Below are 20,488 nucleotides of genomic sequence, written 5' to 3'. Positions count from 1 at the left end.
AATTCAATATAGGTCATACATATGCAATCACATAAAACATATTTCCATGTTAGTCATGTTGTAAAAAAATGAAACAAAAGGAGAAAAAACTACAAAAAATAAAGTGGAAATACTCTCGATATGGATAGCATAAGTCTTTGGAATTGTCTTGGATCATTGTACTGCTAAGAGCTGAGTCAATCATAGTTGATCATTACACAAGTAATATGCAGTATTGTTTTTAAGTTGTTCTTTCCATTTATATTGCTCTAGATATTGTATATGTTGATTACTGCATTTTGCATCAGTTCATATAAAGTGTTTCAGTGTTTGTTTGTATTCATCATCTTTGTCATTTTTTAATTACAGTAATATTCCATTATATTCATGGAGCACAGTTTGTTTAGCATTTCCCCAATCAATGTGCATTTACTTTGTTTCCAGCTCTTTGTTGCCACAAAAGTGTATCAGTAATGAAGATGATGGTGATGATGATAAATATTATCATTAGCCAAAACCTTCCTGATTTTAATACTTCCAGCATCTGTAATTACATTGGTGTTTGTTGTTCTCTCTGTTGCTATGGATCCCAAACCCTTCATGTATTAGTAGATAGCTTCATGAGTAACTGTGGTCAACAGTAGTTCTTACCTGATAATAGCCACTAAGCCAAAAGGAGGAGGGGGTCCCATTCATCAGTGATCTCCTTTAGATTGATCAGTATTCCAATCTATGAAGTGTGTCAGGATCCTTTAGCCTCTTCCTGAAGAAAAAAAGGGCTGTTTTTCCCTCATTTTGTCAGCATGGTGGCTATAAACACACGGTAGTGGGCAAATGTCCTTGTTTATCTTGGATCTACTTCTTTCTGTTTTGTTTCTTTCCTAAGCATTGGTGACTGAGTAACAACCCTGAGATGGATATTTCTGGATTTTTGAGGCAAATTTGAGAATTTGAAATGTTGGAAACTGCTGGGTTCTCAGTTGACATTGAAGGGGGATCCCTTTACAATTACTTCAGAGCTTCTTGGAGAAGATGGCCACCATCAGGAGAATTAGCCCAGACCTTAGCTTGGTTTGCCAGAAAACATGAATGTGAAGGAATTTGTTTGGGCCATGGAAAACAAAGGTAAAGGTGAAATACCAATTTAGCAGGCCCACAAAATGCTTTACCACAACCTCAATTAATGTAAATGACAGAAGGCCTAGATACCCCTATGAATCAATCAATATATTGAAAAAAGACAGTCAGTTGAGTAATAGAGACTCCAAATTCAGAAACTGAGTATTTCAGGCCATTGAGAGAGAATATCCCTCTTTATTTTTTTATTTTTTATTATAACTTTTTATTTACAAAACATATGCATGGGTAATTTTTCAGCATTGATCCTTGCAAAACCTTCTGTTCCAACTTTTCCCCTCTTCCCCCCACCCTCTCCCCTAGATGGCATGTAGTCCCATACATATTAAATATGTTAAATATAATATATGTATACATATTTATATAGTTCTCTTGCTGCATAAGAAAAATCGGATTTAGAAATAAGGTAAAAATAACCTGAGAAGGAAAACAAAAATGCAAGTGCACAATAATCATTTCCCATAGTGCTTTGGCTGGAATACCCCTCTTTATTGACCAAGTTATTTAGTCTATAGGAGACAACACGTTCAATTAGTTGAAGAAACAGATTTGCCAGGGTCAAACAGAAAGTCTACCAAATAAAGGCAACTAAGAAACAAAGGTTACCACCTTGTGAATTTTGAAAGTCTTTAAGACCTGGAAGTCTCGTTTGAATCCACATACCTGACATAAACGTGGTAAACATGAACTGGAAATAGCTGAAAGCATTTGCATTGGGACTTGAGACATACACAGAGCATGTGCTGGATACTACAGGGAAAATTTCAGGACTCTAAAAGTTTATCAAACTTTGGAGCTTAAATGAAAGCTACAATAAGGAGTAACTTGTAAGAAGAGAAAAGAGATTTCTAAGTAACCAGGAGCCATATTACTCCTTTGGTTTCCTTTATGTTTCTTATCATATTTTACTCTAAATTTGATTCTACTTTCCCTCTGATTTCAGGGATTTTTCCATAATAACTGTCCTTGCTATAGCTACTTAGTAAATACCTATTTTAAAAAGCAATTTAAGGGGCAGCTAGGTGGTACAGTGCATAGAGTACCAGCCCTGAATCCAGGAGGACCTGAGTTCAAATCTGATCTCAGATACTTAATACTTCCTAACTGTGTGACCCTGGGCAAGTTACTTAACCCCAATTGCCTCAGCAAAAACAAAAAAAATCAATTTAATCTAGCTTATAATCAATGGGGGCTTCTGAGTGACAGTACTAGAAAATTACCCCTAGAATCCAGAAGAGAGTAGTAGTTCCAACACCTTCTGGCAACTTGTCCTAATAATTCTAGTGGAAATTGGGAAATTTAGTTCTAGAGGAAGTGTTAGTAAATATCATTCTCCTAGGAGAACATAACAAAGTTAGGAGCTATTATTATTAAAGTTTCTGTTAATGGGTACTTATGAATTTCCTGTGGTAAGCATTTCTTTTGTGTGAGAAAAATAAGTTGTCTAATATCTGATTTGTACTACACACCAAGTACCTTTCTACTTCCTTTTTGGAAGTATTCAAATCTAAATTTTTAGTTATTTTATCTAGGGCTCTACAATGGGAGTGTACATAAAGAGTCTAGAAAAGAGAACTGAAGCCCTCTCTTTAGGGAACATCCTTCCTTAGGACTAACATGTGTAAGTTCAGAGCTAAAGTCCTGTAGTAGAACAGAGAAAGGGGTGAGCACCCCAATCCTCTCGAACCCATCAGTATTTCTGTGTGTATTGTTACCTGAATAATGATCTGGTATTTGAGGCAGTGTGCATCTTGAAGTCAACTAATCAATCAATAAACATCATTAGTCAGAAAGTTAAATCCTACCTATGATTCTTTAACTAAGTGACTGTGACCAAGCAACTTCCCTAATAAAACCATCTTATAGCTGGATCCTTGATCTGCATTCTAATCCTCTTTCCCTTCTATGACTGACTCCTTCCTCTCTTCTTAAGCCCCCTCCTTATAATCCCCTTCCCACATTTCAGCAAATGATTTTGCTTGATCCTTTAGTGAAAAAAAATATGTGAGCTTCCTCTTCTCCCAATTCTATATTAATAATCCATTCAACAGCAATCCCAATTTTCCTCCTTTGCTCAAGTATTAGAGGGAGATGTGATCCTTCTTCTTCTTTTTTTTTTTTTTAACAAGACCAACCCCTCCACTTGAGCCCAAAATCAACATTCACTCCAGAAGCACATCAATTATCCCCACTCTCTCAAATTTTCAATTTGTTCTTATCTTTTAGCTCTATTTCCTGAGGCCTGCAAATATGCCCAGATCACTCCACACTTAAAACAAAATAAAAAAATCCAACAACAAAATCTCTTCATTTAATCCAACCATCAAGACATCATCCTACTTTCATAGTCAAACTCCTACAAAAAGCTGTCTACATTAGTCGCTAGTCATCTTTATTTTGACACCCCCTACTCACTTCTTCACTCCTTGAAATCTGGCTTTCATCTCTGCCACTCAAGTGGAATTGCTCTTTACCAGGTACTTTTATTGATAAATACAATGGACTTTCTGGGAAAGCATGGTTTTTTTCCCCTGAATTTGGGACTAGGATTGTATAAAAACAAATAAACAAAATGTACCTCTTTTTGCTGAGGATGGCAAATTTCAAAGAGGAGAAAATGTGTAAGGAGGCTTGCCTGGTTGTTCTATGCTCTAGTTTGGGGATAAAGGTATCCCCTTGGCTTGGTTGCATCTTTACAACTGGCCGGACTGGGAGAATCTCTCTTTCCCTCATTTTTTCCTATGTGCCCTGTCCAGAGAGTAAAGATCCCAGGTCATTCATAATATGGTTGCCTGAGTTAAACCAACGAAAGTGGAAGATCTTCCTTCCCCTCCTTTTTTCCCTTTTATCCTGAGAAATAGTTCTGAGGTAAGTTGTTTCTGAATTGCTTCTTTTATCCTTTTCAGTTTTAGGTGCCTGTGGTGATCCTTACTCATCAAGAAGTTCAAGACAGAGTGATCTTAGAGCCAGGATTCTAGGCAGCCAATCAGCCAGCCTAGAACAAAAGGTCAGAAAAGCCAGGATGCTTGGGACTTGAGCTCAAGGAGGGTTTTGGACTTGGAACTGAAACTGTGCCAGATAGGAGCTGAATTACAAACCCAATTCCCATCTACCTCCCAAGAGATTAAGGTGGTATGCAGGTGGGAGTAGAGGGGCAGAGAAAGGCCTCTCTTTTCTTTGAGATACAATGAGAATTGTGGCTCCCATGTGATGGGAGAATAAATTTGTATATTTTTGATTATACGTTTTGAAGTAAATATTCCTTTGTAAAAGCTGAAACTAATAAATAAATGTAATCGGGGTTTTTTTGGTCCCATCCTTCTTGGCCCTTTTGTCCTGTTTGACACTGAAAATCATTTTCTTGTTTTAATGGTTCTCTTCTTCTTGATTTATCAAGGTTCTCCTTCTGCCTCTCATATCTTAATATTATATATATATATATATAATATATCTTAATATTCTATGTCTTTTCTCTTATTTATAGGAGGGCCCCAGGGCTCATCAGGTGACACAGTCTGAGTCTGAAATCAGAAAGACCTGAGTTCAAATTTAGCCTCAAATACTTACAGGTATCCCTCATCTTAGTGTGCTTTTACTTTATTGTATTTTATAGATAGTGCTTTTTTTTTTTTTTTTTTACAAATTGAAAGTCTGGGGCAACCCTGTGTGAGTAAGTCTATAGGTGCCATTTTTCTAACAACATGTGCTCACACTCTGTGTCACATTTTGGTAATTCTCACATGGTAATGTCTCATTTTGGTATTTTAAACTTCCTCATTATTATTATATCTACTTCGGTGAGTTGTGATCAGTGATCTTTGATGCTTTTATTGTAATTGTTTTGAAGTGCCACAAACCACACCCATAAAATAAAGGTGAACTTAACCGATAAATGTTGTGTGTGTTCTGACTGCTCCACCAAACAGCTGTTGTCTTCTTTGGCCTCCCAATATTGACACAACTATATTGAAAATAAGTCAATTAATAACTCCATAATGGCCTCTAAATGTTCAAGGGAAAGGAAAAATCCATTCAGCTGGCAAACTTTATTGCTGTCTTATTTTCAGAAATTTTCACAGCCATCCCAACCTTTAGCAACCACCACCCTCATCAGTCAGTAGTCATTAATATAGGGGCAAGACCATTCCCTTGCAAAAAAAGATTACAATTCTCTCAAGGCTTACATAATGGTGAGCATTTTTAGCAATTAAATATTATTAAATTAAGACATGTACATTGTTTTTCTAGATATATACTACACACTTAATAGATCACAGCATGGAATAAACATAATTTTTAATGTGAATCGGGAAGCCAAAAAATTCACGTGACTTACTTTATTGCTATATTCTTTTTATTTCAGTGGTTTGGAACCAAAGCTTCAATAACTGGGAGGTATGCTTTGTGATCCTGAGCAAATGATTTAACCTCTGACTACTTTGATTCCTCAACTATAAAATGGGATTAATATAATGCCTACCAGGGTTGTTGTGAGTAGCAAATGAAATAATAATTATAAAGTGTCTGACACATAGTAAGAACTTAATAAATGCTTATTTCCCCCTTTTGTCTAGGTCTTCTCGATATTCTCTTTTGGTGATCTCAGCAGCTTCCGTGTATTCAAGAATCATCTATATCTACAGTCTTCTTATCTTTCCTGAGCATACACATCTCTTTTGTATATATTTGTGTGCTTTGTTGTTTTTCCCATTAGACTGTGAATTCCTTAAGGGCCAGGAATTATCTGACATATGGTCGGGGCTTAATAAATGCATATTGACTAATTTACTTAATATCTCCACCTGAGTCCCCTAGCATTTCAAATGCAATATCTCCAAAACAAAATTCATTATCTTTCCCTCTAACTTTTTATTTCTGTTGAAAGTATCATCATTCTTGCAATCACTCATCTTCAAAATCTCAGTTATCCTTGACTCCTCCCACTTCAACCTCCATATTTTTCTCATTTCCCACTTTACCCATCCATTCAAATTACCACTTCTCTTGTTCAGGCTCTCATTATCTCTCATTTGGTCTATTGGAATAGCCTCTTAATTGATTTTTTTTTTTTTTGCAATCTCTCTCCTCACCAAAATCGTTATTACTAAAGCCCTATATAATAATCCATCTCCAATCTATATGATTGATTATACATTCATTATTCTTTAGTTCATATTCTGCTTTCCCACAAACTAGTCTATTTACTGTTCCCTCAACTCATCATTCTGTCTCACATTTCCCATGCCTGAACTTTTACCTTCTGGAATCCCAAGCTCCCTTCGAGCCTCAACTCAAGTATCACATCCTAAAAAAGATCTTTACTATTCCCCCTAATTGTTAGTAGTGCCCTCCTCAAATTACTTTGTATTAATTTTGTATTTCCTAATCTGTGTACATTTTGGTTTCCTCCCTATTAAAATGTAAGCTTCTTGGCTAGAACTGTTTCATTTTTCTTTGTGTATCCAGTGCAGGAAAAGTCCTTGGTACACAGTAGATGTGTAATAAATTCTTATTAGATTGAATTGAATCTGCATCAGTGGAAGGAGTTTCCTTAATAGGAATTTATATCCTGATGAAAGCACAGATCTGTGATAATGATAGGAATTATATTAGTTTTAAAAATTGAAGGTAAGAAATAGTGATAAACTCTTTGTGAAAACAAGTTTCAGTTTTGGTAGTTAGTAAATAAAGGGTTGTAACTAGAATAAAAAGAAAATAATCTACATAGTAATAGCCATATTGTAAAGACTGTGAAAGATTGTGAAAGATTTACTACCTCTAATCAGCACAGTGACCTACCACAATTCTAAAAGACTCATGATATAAAATGCTATCTACAGCCAGACAGAAAGCTGATGAACTCAGAGCACTCTCCCTCCTCCCCTCTCTCTCTTCCTTCCTTCTTTTCTTCCTTCCTTCCTTCTTTCCTTCTTTCCTTCCTTCCTTCCTCTCTCCCTCCCTCCCTCTTTCTTTCTTTCTTTTTTTCTTTCTCTCTTTATTTCTTTCCCTCTCACTCTCTCTTTTTTCTTTCTTTCTCCTTTTCCCTCCCTCTTTCTTCCTGTTTTTTTTTTAAATATGACTAATATGGGAATTTTTTGAACATAGATGTAATATACATTATACATACATGTGATATATGTAATAGGTTTTGCTTTCCTTACCTTCTCATTGTAACTGGAAAAAAATGAATATATGGGTTAAAGTTTCCTATCTTGTAAGTTTTATTCCCTGGGGCAAAGCCCTAGTCATCACATCCTGGTTCTGGCTCTGGTCTACAATCTCATCCTATCTGAATGAATGTTTGCATAGCACTTTATAGTTAGAACATGTTCTTATATATGTTACCTGATTTTATGACATTTAAAAGCAAGTCAGAATTGGGGAAACTCAGCAAAGGAACAGAAAAGGCTAGGTGGCCCACATGCTGGTGGGAGGCTCCAGTTGAGCACAGAGGTCAGAGATAGTAGAGATAAGAGTTGAGAAAACCCTGATTAGATGGAGTCACACTTTGACAATTGAGGGAAAGAAAATAAAACAACCAAAACCCAAGTCATATTTTGGACTTTATGCTCAGGCCGAGTAAGCTGAAAAACAGAGATTTAATCATTCCTCTGTGACCTTCTGCTGGGATGAGGACCCAGGGTCCTGGTGAGTAGCAGCAGTAATAGATGACATTTATTTTGTGCTCCAACATTTGCAGAAGTCTTTAACTAAATTCCCATATTTGCTTCTCACAACTCTTAAGTATTATTATTCCATTTCTACAGATGAGTCCCTAGAGCAGTGTTTGGCACATGGTGTGCTTGTGTTTGTTGAATTGAATTGACTTGAAGAGGAAACAAACTCAGAAAGTTTATATGATTTGCCTGAGGTTCCCTAGCTGGTAAATTCTGGGTCTCTCCATTAACACAAGACTAGGGTTTTCTCTCCAACATCATTGGTGATATTATTATCACCATTAGTGAACATATTAATGAACATATTTATTATGCCAGTCAGTAAACAAGAATTAATCTAGCACCACTATGTGCAAGGCACAGTGCTAAGTGCTGAAGACAGAAAGAAAAGTAAAAAAGCGTCCCTGCCCTTAAAAAGCTTACGGTCTAATGGGAAGACAACATGTAAACAATGAGATACATAGAAACCATTCTCCAGAATGAGATTTTTAACTTGTAGCATCTACAAGGGCCACACCTCAGCAAAACCATCTTGGGAAGATGGGCTCAAACAGGTTGAGGATAACTGATATTTCTCACACTCCCTGCTGGATTAGGGGAGTGTATGTGAAGACTTTCCCTGGAGGAATGGGAGGATGAGGACAATTTGCTCCAAAAGCCTCAAAGGCAGTTGAAGCAGGTCAATCTTGGTCACACATCAAGCATCCAAGGTCATCTCTTGCATCCTAGGCCATTGCCAGTGATACTGACTTTTGTTCTGCCACTGGACTTCCACGGCTCTGGAGCAGAGCAAGGCTGATGACTTTGTGCAGCTCTGATTCATTTAAATCTAATTCATGAGCAAGTCAAAATCCCCATTTTGTCATTGTATCCCTTCAAAAACAACAATAATCCCTTTGGTATGGGTGCTGGGGAGCAGGAAATCTCAGTGAATGCATGAAGAGCTGGGTCTTTTGGAAAAGATCTCCTATAGAAGGTGAGATTTGAACTGAGTTTTGAAAGAATCCAGGAAAACTGAAGCAAAGGAGAGGAGGCACAGTATTCCTGGAAAAATCTGTCATCAGACACATATTAGCTAAGCAAGTTATTTAACCCTGCTTGCCTCAGTTTCCCCATCTGTAAAATGAGTTAAAGAAATTGCAAACTACTCCAGTATCTTTGCCAAGAAAACCCCAAATGGGGTCACAAAAGTGGGACACAACTGAAAAACCACTCAAAAGCCACTGTGCTAAGCACTTTACAAATAATATCTCATTTGATTCTTCCAACACTCTTGAGTTTTTGTTGCTCAGTCATTTCACTTCATGACCCCATTTAGAGTTTTTGGCAGAGATACTAGAATACTTTGCCATTTTTTTCTGGCTCATTTTTTTTTACACATAAGGAAACTGAGACCAACAGGGTTAAATAACATTCTCAGGGTCACACAACTGATAAGTGTCTGAGATCAGATTTGAACTCAGGAAGATGAGTCTCCCTGATTCTAAGCCTAGTACTCTACCCACTGTGCCACCTAACTGTCCTGAGAAATAGATGCTATTTGACAGTTGGGAAAACTGGGGTAGATAATGAGTAAGTGATTTATCAGGATCACAAATGTATGTGGCTGTATTTCTAACCAGGTCTTCCTGACTTTTAAGTAGAACTATTTTTATTAAGCCTGCAAAGATTCATCAACCTCAAAGGGGCAGCAATGGGAAAGATGAAAGGAGGATATGGGGGGTAAAGGTTTGCAGGAAGATTATAGACATTGTTCTTCAAACTCTGGTCCATCACTGCCTATTCTCCTCCAAAAATAGCTGTACCTCCTCCCATCCCAAAGCTGAAGTGGGAGAATTTTAGTTCAAGTGGGATAGGCCAGGACAAGTGCCAACAAGATAATTTAGAAATACTTCTTATCAGAACTGAGTCTTAACTTTCCCTCTATAAAATGATGTGGTAGAAAGAGAGCATTAAAGAGGGAAAAGGACCCATATGTGCAAAAATGTTTGTAGCAACTCTTTTTTGTAAAGGCAAGGAACTGGAAACTGAGTGTATGCCCATCAGTGGAAAATGGCTGAATAAGTTATGGTATATGAGTGTAATGGAATATTATTATTCTCTAAGAGATGATGAGCAAGCTAATTTCAGAAAAGCCTGGAAAGATTTACATAAACTGATGGTGAATGAAATGAGTAGAACCAAGACAACATTGTATACAGAAATAACAAGATCATATACTTATCAATTATGATGGACTTGGTTCTTCTCAATAATGTGATAATTCAAGGCAATTCCAATAGACTTGTGATGGAAAGAGTCATCTGCATCCAGAGAAAGAACTATGGAGACTGAATGTGGATCAAAATATAGTATTTCCACCTCTTGCTTATTTATTTGCTTATTTCTCATGCTTTTCTCTCTTTTGGTCTGAGGTTTCTTGGACAATATGACAAATATGGAAATATGTTTAAAAGAATTGCACATATTTAACCTATATCAGATTGCATATTGTCTTGGGGAGGAGGGAGATAAGGAAGGGAGAGAGAAAAATTTGGAAACAAAAATTTACAAAAATGAATGTTGAAAACTATCTTTACATGTATTTAAAAAAAGCTATTGAGAAATTAAATAAAATAATGTAGTAGACTAGAATGATTCTGAGGATTTTTCTTAAATATATATGCACCAAGTAGTACATCATTTTTAGATGATTTTTTTAAAAGAGAAATTAATCCAGTTACAGGAAGAAATAGACAGCAAAACTATATAGTGGGAGACCTCAATTTCCCCCTCTCAGAATTAGATAAATCTAATAAAATAAGCAAGAAAGAAATTAGGGAGGTTAATAGAATCTTAGAGAATTTAGATATAATATATCTCTGAAGAAAATGAACAGAGACAGAAAGAAATATATTTTTTTCTCAGCAGTACATGGCACCTACATGAAAACTAACCATATATTAGGATATAAAAATCTCACAAATGCAAAAAGGCAAAAGTAGTAACTGCTTCCTTTTCAGACCATGGTACAATAAAAATTACATTCAATAAAGAGTCAGGAAAAGATAGTCTAAAAACCAATCAAAAATCAAATAATCTAATTCAAAAGAATGAGTGAATCAAATGATAAATCATTAAAACAATCAATAATTTCATCCTGGAGAATGATAATAATGAGACAACATACCAAAACCTATGGAAAGCAACCAAAGCAGTTCTTAGGGAAATTTTTATATCTCTAAATAGTTACATGAATAAAATAGAGAAAGAGGAGATCAACGAATTGGCCATGCAATTTAAAAGTCCAGAAAAAGAACAAAATTTAAAACCCTAATTAAATACCAAATTAGAAATTATGAAACTCAAAGGAGAGATTGACAAAATTGAAACTAAGAAAACTATTGAGCTAATTAATAAAACTAAGAGTTGGTTTTATGGGGGGGGGGGGAGAAAGGAGAGAGAGAGGCCATGCATGGGCTAAAGGGATCTAAAAGAAATACAAAATCAACCATTCTGGAGAGTACTTTGGAACTATGCCCAAAGGGCTATAAAACTGTTCATGTCCTTTGATCCAGCAATATCACTACTAAGTCTATATCCCAAAGAGATCATAAAAAAATATAAAAAGACCCACATGTGCAAAAATGTTTGTAGGAGGGTTTTTGTTTGTTTGTTTTTTGTTTTTGTAGTGGCAAAGAATTGGAAAATGAGTAAATACCCAGGAATTGGGGAATGGCTGTACAAGTTATGGTATATGAAAGTAATGGAATATTTTTGTTCTATAAAAATGATGAACAAGCTGATTTTAGAAAGATCTGGAAAGATTTACAAACACTAAGTGAAACAAGCAGAACCAGGAATACATGGTACACAGTAACAGCAAGATTATGCATTGATCAATTTTGAAAGACTTGGTTTTTCTCAGCAGTTCAGGAATCCCAGGCAATTCCAATAAACTTTGGATGGAAAGCACCATCAGCATTCAGAGAGCGAAATATGGAGACTAAATGTAAATCAACACATTCCATGTTCACTTTTTTTTTCTTTTTCTTTTTCTTCTGTTTTTTCTCTCTCTCATGGTTTTTCCCTTTTTGTCCTGATTTTTTCTCTCCCAACATGATTCATAAGGAAATGTGTTTTAAAAAAATGAATATAACAGAAAAAAGATAATTTTTTTAAAAAAAGATCATATCTAGCATTGACATTCTCTGCTCTAAATACTTTCCTGACTCTGACATTCTGTGTTCTAAGAGCCCTCTCTACTCTGACATTGTGTATTCTAAGATCTCTCTGGGCTGACACTATATCTTAAGGTAAAGATTCTTTTTTTTTTTTTTGCTGAGGCAATTAGAATTAAGTGACTTGCCCAGGGTCACACAGCTAGGCAGTGTTCAGTGTCTGGGGCCAAATTTGAATTCGGGTCCTTCTGACTTGAGGGATGGTGTTCTATCCATTGTGCTACCTAGCTGCCCCAAGGCAGAAATCCTTTTTTTTTTTCCCTTTTTTTTTATTATTATAGTAACTTTTTATTGACAGAACCCATGCCAGGGTAATTTTTTTTTTTTACAACATTATCCCTTGCACTCACTTCTATTCGATTTTCCCTCCCACCCTCCACCCCTCCCTAGATGGCAAGCAGTCCTATATATGTTGAATATGTCCTAGTATATCTTAGATACAATGTATGTGTGCAGATCCAAACAGTTTTCTTGTTGCACAGGGAGAATTGGATTCAGAAGATAAAATAACCCAGGAAGAAAAACAAAAATGCAAACAGTTTACATTCATTTCCCAGTGTTTTTTTCTTTGGATGTAGCTGCTTCTGTCCATCATTGATCAATTGAAACTGAATTAGGTCTCTTTGTCGAAGAAATCCACGTCCATCAGAATACATCCTTACACAGTATCGTTGTTGACGTATATAATGATCTCCTGGTTCTGCTCATTTCACTTAGCATCAGTTCATGTAAGTCTCGCCAATCCTCTCCGTATTCATCCTGCTGGTCATTTCTTACAGAACAATAATATTCCATAACATTCATATACCACAATTTACTCAACCATTCTCCAATTGATGAAATCCATTCATTTTCAGTTTCTACTACAAACAAGGGCTGCCACAAACATTTTGGCACATACGTCCTTTCCTTCTTTAGTATCTCCTTAGGGTATAAGCCAGTGAAACACTGCTGGATCAAAGGTATGCACAGTTTGATAACTTTGGGCATAATTCAGATTGCTCTCAGAATGGTTGATTCATTCACAAGTCCACCAACAATGTATCAGTGTCCCAGTTTTCCCGCATCTCCTCCAACAATCATCATTATTTTCCCATCTTAGCTAATCTGAGAGGGTGTGTAGTGGTATCTCAGAGTTGTCTTAATTTGCATTTCTCCTGATTAATAATGATTTGGAACACTCTTTCATATAGTGGTAATAATTTCAATTCATCATCTGAAATTGTCTGTTCATATCCTTTGACCATTTGTCAATTGGAGAATGGCTTGGTTTCTTATAAATTAGAGTCAGTTCTCTATATATTTTGGAAATGAGGCCTTTATCAGAACCTTTAACTGTGAAGATGTTTTCCCAGTTTGTTGCTTCCTTTCTAATCTTGTTTGCATTAGTTTTGTTTGTACAGAAGCTTTTTAATTTGATGTAATCAAAATTTTCTATTTTGTGATCAATAATGGTCTCTAGTTCATCTTTAGTCACAAATTTCTTCCTCCTCCACAAGTCTGAGAGATAAACTATCCTATGTTCCTCCAATTTGTTTATAATCTCGTTCTTTATGTCTAAATCATGGACTCATTTTGATCTTATCTTGGTATACGGAGTTAAGTGTGGGTCTATGTCTAATTTCAAGGCAGAAATTCTTAACCTAAAGTCCATGGACAAGTCAAATAGAATTCAGAAGGTCTGTGAATTTACATGGAAAAATAATTACATCTTTATATCAATACATTTTATTTCCTTTGTAATCCTATGGATTTTATTTTATGTATTGGAAAAACCTTATTTAAAGAAGAGGTTCATAAATTTCCCCAGACTGCTAAAGGGGTGTCTAAGACCCCCAAAAGTTTAAGAACCTCTGTTCTAAGGTTCTTCCTGGTGCTAACATTTTGGATTCTGTGTTCCAAGATCTCTTCAAGCTCATATGCTGTAACTACCACAAAAGTTCTCTCTTGACCCAACACATTCTCTATTCCCCTCACTGGATTCAAAGTTAACCATAGTATTTCAGATTAATTGAGAGAAAAAAAATAGTCATGATTCACTGATTTTTTCTACCTTGTAAGACGTAACATGGCAATCCTAAACATAGTTCTTTGGGCCAGTCCTGTGAATGAGACAGTGGTTAAATGAAGTAAGGTTGGTTTTCTGGGTCCCATTTCTTCACTGAAATGTCCCTGTTCGGAGTCTGAACCTCCTCCTGCCATGCTTCCATACTTGAAATATGGACTCCAGTCATTCAAGAGGGAGCAGGGAACAAGCAATGGACTCAGGACTTGAGGATATTCTAATAAATGACTCGTAACCTTTCTGGAGCTGAAGCTCTGTGCCAACCTTGTTGTGAGGGGAAAATAATCCTTTCTCAGGCCTCCTCTGCACTGTCCGCCTCCTCCTTCCCTCCCACTGTATCTCATTTAGTGGGAATTTCATTACTCACACCATCACTTCAGGACCAAATTATCCACATCTGTAGCAGACAAGGAACATGAAAAAGTGATACCTCTTTGGGGCAATTGGGAGGGGGACGGGCAGAAGGGAAAAGGCCTGGACAGGCTAAGCTTCTCCATGGAAGATGCTACCTCATACAGCTCATTTCCTGGGACCAAAGTGGGTTTGGCCATCCTGAGCCAGAGAGATGCAGGAGAGGGCTTTTAATGTGGTCATGGGAGGAGTAATAACAATCTATCTTTTCTCATATTAGTAGTCAGATATTTGCAGGCAACAGTCATTCCCCCCTCCATCTTTTTTTCTATGAGCTAACTGCCACCCCACCATTATAGTCTCATTAACTCAAATTCCTTCCCCATTCTGGTGGCTTTCCTCAACTCTTCTGAAGTTAATAGCTTGCAAATAGGATGAATAAATAAATGTTTCACCCTTGAGCATGAGTGTGAATTCCCCTCTCCTCCTAGGGGAAGGGGACTGGACCAGGTAGGTAGAGTTCCATTCCATAAATTAAATTAACATTTTTCTGCATGGGAGCTGTGTGTGTGGAGGGGTCCAGTTAGTAGAGTCTAAGGGGCTTAGTGTGAGTTAATCTTACATTTTCACTGGCTAACATTCTTCTGAGCTGATGCTATCCAGCAGAATTGATTTGCAGAGGGTGGGAAGCTTAAGCAAAACTTCCAAAGCTCTCTGGAAGCCAACCCTTTCTCTCCAGCTTTCCCTAAAGGAGAGTTCATTCTTCCATGGACCTGAATGTTCTGCTTCCTATGGATCCTGATGGAGATGGCTCCCTGAAATTAGTGTTCAAGGCGCCTTTCCCCTAGAGTTCTGACACATAGACCAAATCAACCCATTAACTAAGTCTTAGATCTGGCTCCCCAGAGAATGAATGGGATCAGGGAACAGTGACCTGGGAGGATTGAAGATGGATTAATTAAGGGTGGTGAAGCATTCCTTTGAGCACACATGTCATCTGAATGTCCTAAATGAATGAAATGGTCCTGAATCTTGCATGGGAACTCTTTTGTGTGTTTGAATTGAATTTGTGTTTTGAATCTGACAGGAAAACCAGAGCTAATTCAATTAACTTCTTTTGAAAAGATTTTAAGACTTAAAGCTAGAAGAGACCTTAAAGAACACTTAGTCCAATGACCTCACTTGGAAAATGCAGAATGTCCATTCAACAATCCACTGAGTATAAATCCTATGTTGATTTTGTGTGTGAGAGTGAAAGAGACATAGTCAACAAACATTTATTAAGCACCATATGTTCCAGGAACTGTACCAAGCTCTGAGAATACAATATTTTTTGCAAAAAGCAAAAGGGATAATGGGCAAACAACAATATAAAACAAGGATTATTTTATAAGGCAAATTGGAGATAATCAATCAAGAGACACAAAATTTAGATAAAGATCTAAAGCCTGTTGTCCTGTAGCTTATGATCTAGTAGAGGACTAACACAATAACAGAGATAAATAGGACACAAAATGAAACATTAAAATGCATTAGACACAAGAAAACACCCCTGTCACATCCCTTAAAAGACTGTCTTTATAGAGACTCAAATGGTAATCTCATTATCCCCTATGGGTTCTACTAGCATCTCTATGCTGATAATTCCCACATTTGTATCTCTAAGTCTAGTTTCTATCTGAAATCCCATTTCTCCACCATCATCTGTTTCTTAGACATTTCAAATTAGATATCCTAAAGACCCCTCTTCAAAACCTATTTCTGTTCTGATCCATTTTTACTAATTGTGCACAACTAATTGCCTACAATTCTTTGGTGCCTTGGGATCCTTAACTCCTCATTCGAATTCACCCCACATATCTTCTATTCAATTACTTGTTCTTGTCATTTCAAATTCTATACTCTCTCATATAGGTCTGCTTCTCACAATCCACACAATCATCTTTCACTTGAACTAGCAATATATCCCCCTCCCTAATGGTTTCTCTGCATTAAGTACCTGCATTTCTAACAAGGGACCCAAAATGCTCACATAAAAGTATCTACATACATAAAATATTCAAGATAACCTTGTGGTGGAGATGGGGGAGGGGGAAATAAAGGAAGAAGGCAGGAGAAAAAAGGACATTCCCAGCAGAGAGGAAAGAGTGAGAAGAGAGGAAGACTTTTAACAAGGAATAGAATTTTTTTTTTCTCAATAGTATTTTATTTTTCTAATTACATGTAAAGATACTTTTCAACATTAATTTTTATAAGAAATTGAGTTCCAAAATTTTCTCCCTTCCTTCCTTCTTCCCTTCCCAAGACATGAAGCAATCTGGTATAGGTTATTCATATACAATTATTTTATTTTATTTTAAAATTTTATTTTTTCCCAGTTACATTCAAAACTTTTTTTAACATTTGTTTTTAAGATTTTTGCATTCTAGGTTCTCTCCTTTATTTCCATTCACAATTAAAAAACTACATGTGAAGTTATGCAAAACAGAAAGAAAACAGATCTTCCCCCCTAATAAAAATAAAAAACCTCAAGAAAAATTAAGTTTAAAAAAAGAGAGAAATAGAGAATGCTTCAATCTGTATTCAGACATAATCAGTTCCTTCTCTGCGTATGGATAGGATTTTTCATTATAAGTCGTTCAGAGTAGTTATGAATGATTGATGTACAATTATTTTAAATATATTATTCATGTTGTGAAAGAAAAATCCGAACAAAAAAAAGCAAACAAAAACAAAAGGTGAAAATAGTATGCTTCAGTCCTCATTCAGTCTCCTAGTTCTTTCTCTGGATGCAGATGGCATTTCCCATCCGAACACTATTGGAGTTGTCTTGGATCACTCTATTGCTGAGAAGAGCTAAGTTTATCATAGTTGATCATCACACAGTCTTGCTGTTACTATGTACAGTGTTCTCCTGGTTCTTCTCGCTTCACTCAGCTTCAGTTCATGTAAGTTTTTCCAGGCTTTTCCGAAATGTCTTTTTATCATCTCTTATGGCACAATAGTATTCCATTACAATCATATGTCTTAATTTATTCAGTCATCCACTCAATCTCCAATTCCTTGCCACCATAAAAGTTGCTACAAAAATTGGGTCAAATCTGCTCTGGTACCTCAGTCTGGCCGACATGGAATCATGACTCAGACTCTGACCCAGGTGACATTAGGAATAGCTTATGAGATTTTCACCTGCTTTGATAATACTGAAAGTTCCCAATACCAATGAAACTACAGGACCTATCCAAAAGAAGGTGGTCATTTATCTGGGGACATATCATTTCTCTCCGGTAGAATGTAATCTTGAGGGCAGGCTCTTTTTCTCTTTGTAATTAAGCACGCATAGTAGATGCTTAATTAATATTCACTGAATTGAATTAAATTTGATTGAAAAAGCCTTCCTAGCTCTAATATGATATGTTCTAAGGGTCTTCCCGGCTCTGATATCCTGTGTTCTAAATATTTCCAGCTCTGACATACTGTGGTTTAAGGGTTCCCAGCTCTGACTGTGTGTTCTAAGGGCCCTCCCAGCATTGATACTCTATATTCTAAACTTCCATCAAGCTTTGACAACCTATGACAATCTAAGGGCATATTAAGGTTGGGGATGGAATTCTCATCCCCCTTCAGGGAACCTATTACTTCCCTGTCCTACAGCAGGAGGTATCTAGCAGCTTCTTGGGAAGTTTGCAGCACTCAGATTCTTGGGGTTTCTGCTCAACCATCTATGCTGCTTCCTCCTAAGTTGCAGCAACACCCAATTCTTCTCTGGAGGACACACTATTTTGCCAGAAACTCAATCCCTGCTCCCTGTTCCCTTGGGATGGGTAAGCTTCCTGCCCTTAGGAAGCCTAGGCTGCCAGGCTCCCAGGATCTGATCCTTTAGCCCCCCTCCTCTCCCTCCTGGAGGGAACAGACACTCCTGGGGGACAAGGAGCTCCCTGTGTGGTCCCCTCCCTTTGCTAATAGCAGATTTGGGGCTGCAGGTGGGGATGGGAGGTGGCAGCAGAGGGAGCAAAGCAGGGATCAGCTTACTGCTAGTCATTGCCTGAGTGGGAATCTTGTTCCAGTAGAACCTAGGGCAGTGTGACAGATACGGGCAGGCTTTCGGGGTGGATGGTTGGACATAGCTCCGGCCCCCTCCCCTTTCCCTCCCCCCCCCCAGCCTTTACCACCCTGGACCGGTGGGTTTGGAGCCCAGCTCCCTCCCTGATTCTCTTCATCCCTAGGGGATTGCCTCTACCATGGGCACCCTGACCTGCGGACCCCCTCCTCCCCGGCTGCCTGGTGCTCTTTTAGCCCGAAGGGCCACCGTGTGTCAGGAGGCTGAGAAAGGCCAGAAGAAGACATCGGGGATCCCTATGTGTGAGACCGGTACGTGGGCCCTCTAGCTGCTTTAGCCCTTCAGTAGGTGAGGGAAGGGGGAAGACAAGAGATCCCGAACCCCAGAATGGGTTAAAGCCACACCCTCTTGGGTTCCCACGACTGAGTCCCAGAAGGTGTCACCATCCCCCTAACCTGACAGCTCCCCTCGGTAAAAAGGGACTTCCCAGGCCGTGTCTCCCTAAGTGGCTGCCTTGCTCCTCCTAAGGGGTCCTAACGGTGTTGATAAGTGGGAGGATATGAACAGGAAGGATGAAGGGGAAGGGGAGTGAGCAGGAAAGGTCTGACTCTGAGATTTTCAAAATCCTTTCCCACTCCCTCCCCTTCCCCAAAGCTGACCTACGAGGAACAAGCCAAGTAAGGGCTAACAAAATGGGGGTCCTTGCGGGTGGGTGGGCTATGGTGGGAGCCACCTGAGCCCCACCTGGGGCTGAGCCCCACATTCTCGGGGCTTTTGGAATCGAATTGAGGGGCCCCTTCATGGGGTTGTAGGTCCGGGTCCCGACCTGTTCTGGCTTCCCTCGACCGTGGGCTATATCAGCCATGACTTCACCAAGAAGGCTAGTCCTGCGTACTCCTTCCTCAGCAGGCCCTGCGACGGTAAGGAGCGGGACAGAGAAGCTACCGAAGAGAGGAGAGATTTGGGTAGCGGGAAGGGAGAGATCTGGGGAGGGAATTCAAGGATGGACAGTGGAGAGATGGGGGGGGGGCGGACAGAGAGAAAGAGGAGCCCACAAACACCAGTAAGAGAAGAAAGGAAAAGGCAGGTAAGGAGAGAGGCGGGAAGAGAGGTCAGTTGAGGGGAAAGAACAGGGGAAGGAAGGGGAGAAGAAAGGGAGGAGGAAAGGGGCTGATAAGATGAGAGGACGGGTCAGACGTAGGGCTAGGAAGGCTGAGATTTTCTCATCTCCCTGCGGGCACCCGGCGGGGGCTCCGCCCACTTCTCAGTACACTTGGGGGAGGGGTGCGGGAGTGGATTCTGGGGAGACCCAGCCCCTCCAGGGTGCCCACTGAGAGAGGAAGGAGAAGTGGGCAGATTTCTAATGGACTTGGACTCTGTGAGAGGGAAGGACCATCCTCTGCTCTGCAGACCCTAAGTTTTTTATTTTATTTTATTTTTTAAGAGGAGAGGACTATGGGGAATGAGAAGAGCTGGCAGCTTGCCTCTTGTCCGAGGGGCGGGGGTGAGAGGGTGGAAGGAGATTGAGGTGGTCCAGGTCACTCCTGGGCCGGATCTTACTCACTCTCAGGTCTGCACTCTTTGTGTTGCTCAGATCTGGGGCAGATGTGGCTTTGGTCTCTGGCCGGCCTTCAGGCCGGCTTGAATGCCCTGCTGGGCACAGTCACAGGGCTCCGGGGCCACACATTCAACTTTATTCTACCCTTCCCCGGGGCCTCTCAGCTTCTGGGCCCAGCCCAAACCCAGAGCCCTTTCTCGTCTTCCTCCTCTCACTGGGAGCCGTGCAAACTCTGTCTGATACTATGTATGCTTAAGTGTGTATTTCTGTATACACTGCCCACGCATGCAGAGAGTTAGACCGACAGACATAAATTGATACGTTGTATATGTATTCATTAACCTGCGTATGTGCACGTAGCATTCATTATTTGTTCCTGTGTATGCACAATACAATGTATCTGCTTCGTGCACATTTGCAAACATAACTGCATGTCTATCT

General features: G+C 38.7%; 1 protein-coding gene across 1 annotated transcript in view; it reads left to right on the top strand.

Moving 5' to 3' along the window:
* The window catches only part of ODF3L2 (outer dense fiber of sperm tails 3 like 2), a 35,951-nt gene that overhangs the window by 9,170 nt on the left and 6,293 nt on the right, over positions 1–20,488 (top strand). The window contains exons 3-4 of the mRNA XM_031948331.1: positions 18,656–18,800; positions 19,245–19,409. Coding sequence (XP_031804191.1) covers positions 18,656–18,800; positions 19,245–19,409 — 310 coding nt within the window. The remainder of the gene's footprint in view (positions 1–18,655; positions 18,801–19,244; positions 19,410–20,488) is intronic.

Source organism: Sarcophilus harrisii, chromosome 1 (genome assembly GCF_902635505.1).
Source record: "Sarcophilus harrisii chromosome 1, mSarHar1.11, whole genome shotgun sequence".
NCBI lineage: Eukaryota > Metazoa > Chordata > Mammalia > Dasyuromorphia > Dasyuridae > Sarcophilus > Sarcophilus harrisii.
This window is presented reverse-complemented; position numbering and strand designations above follow the sequence as displayed.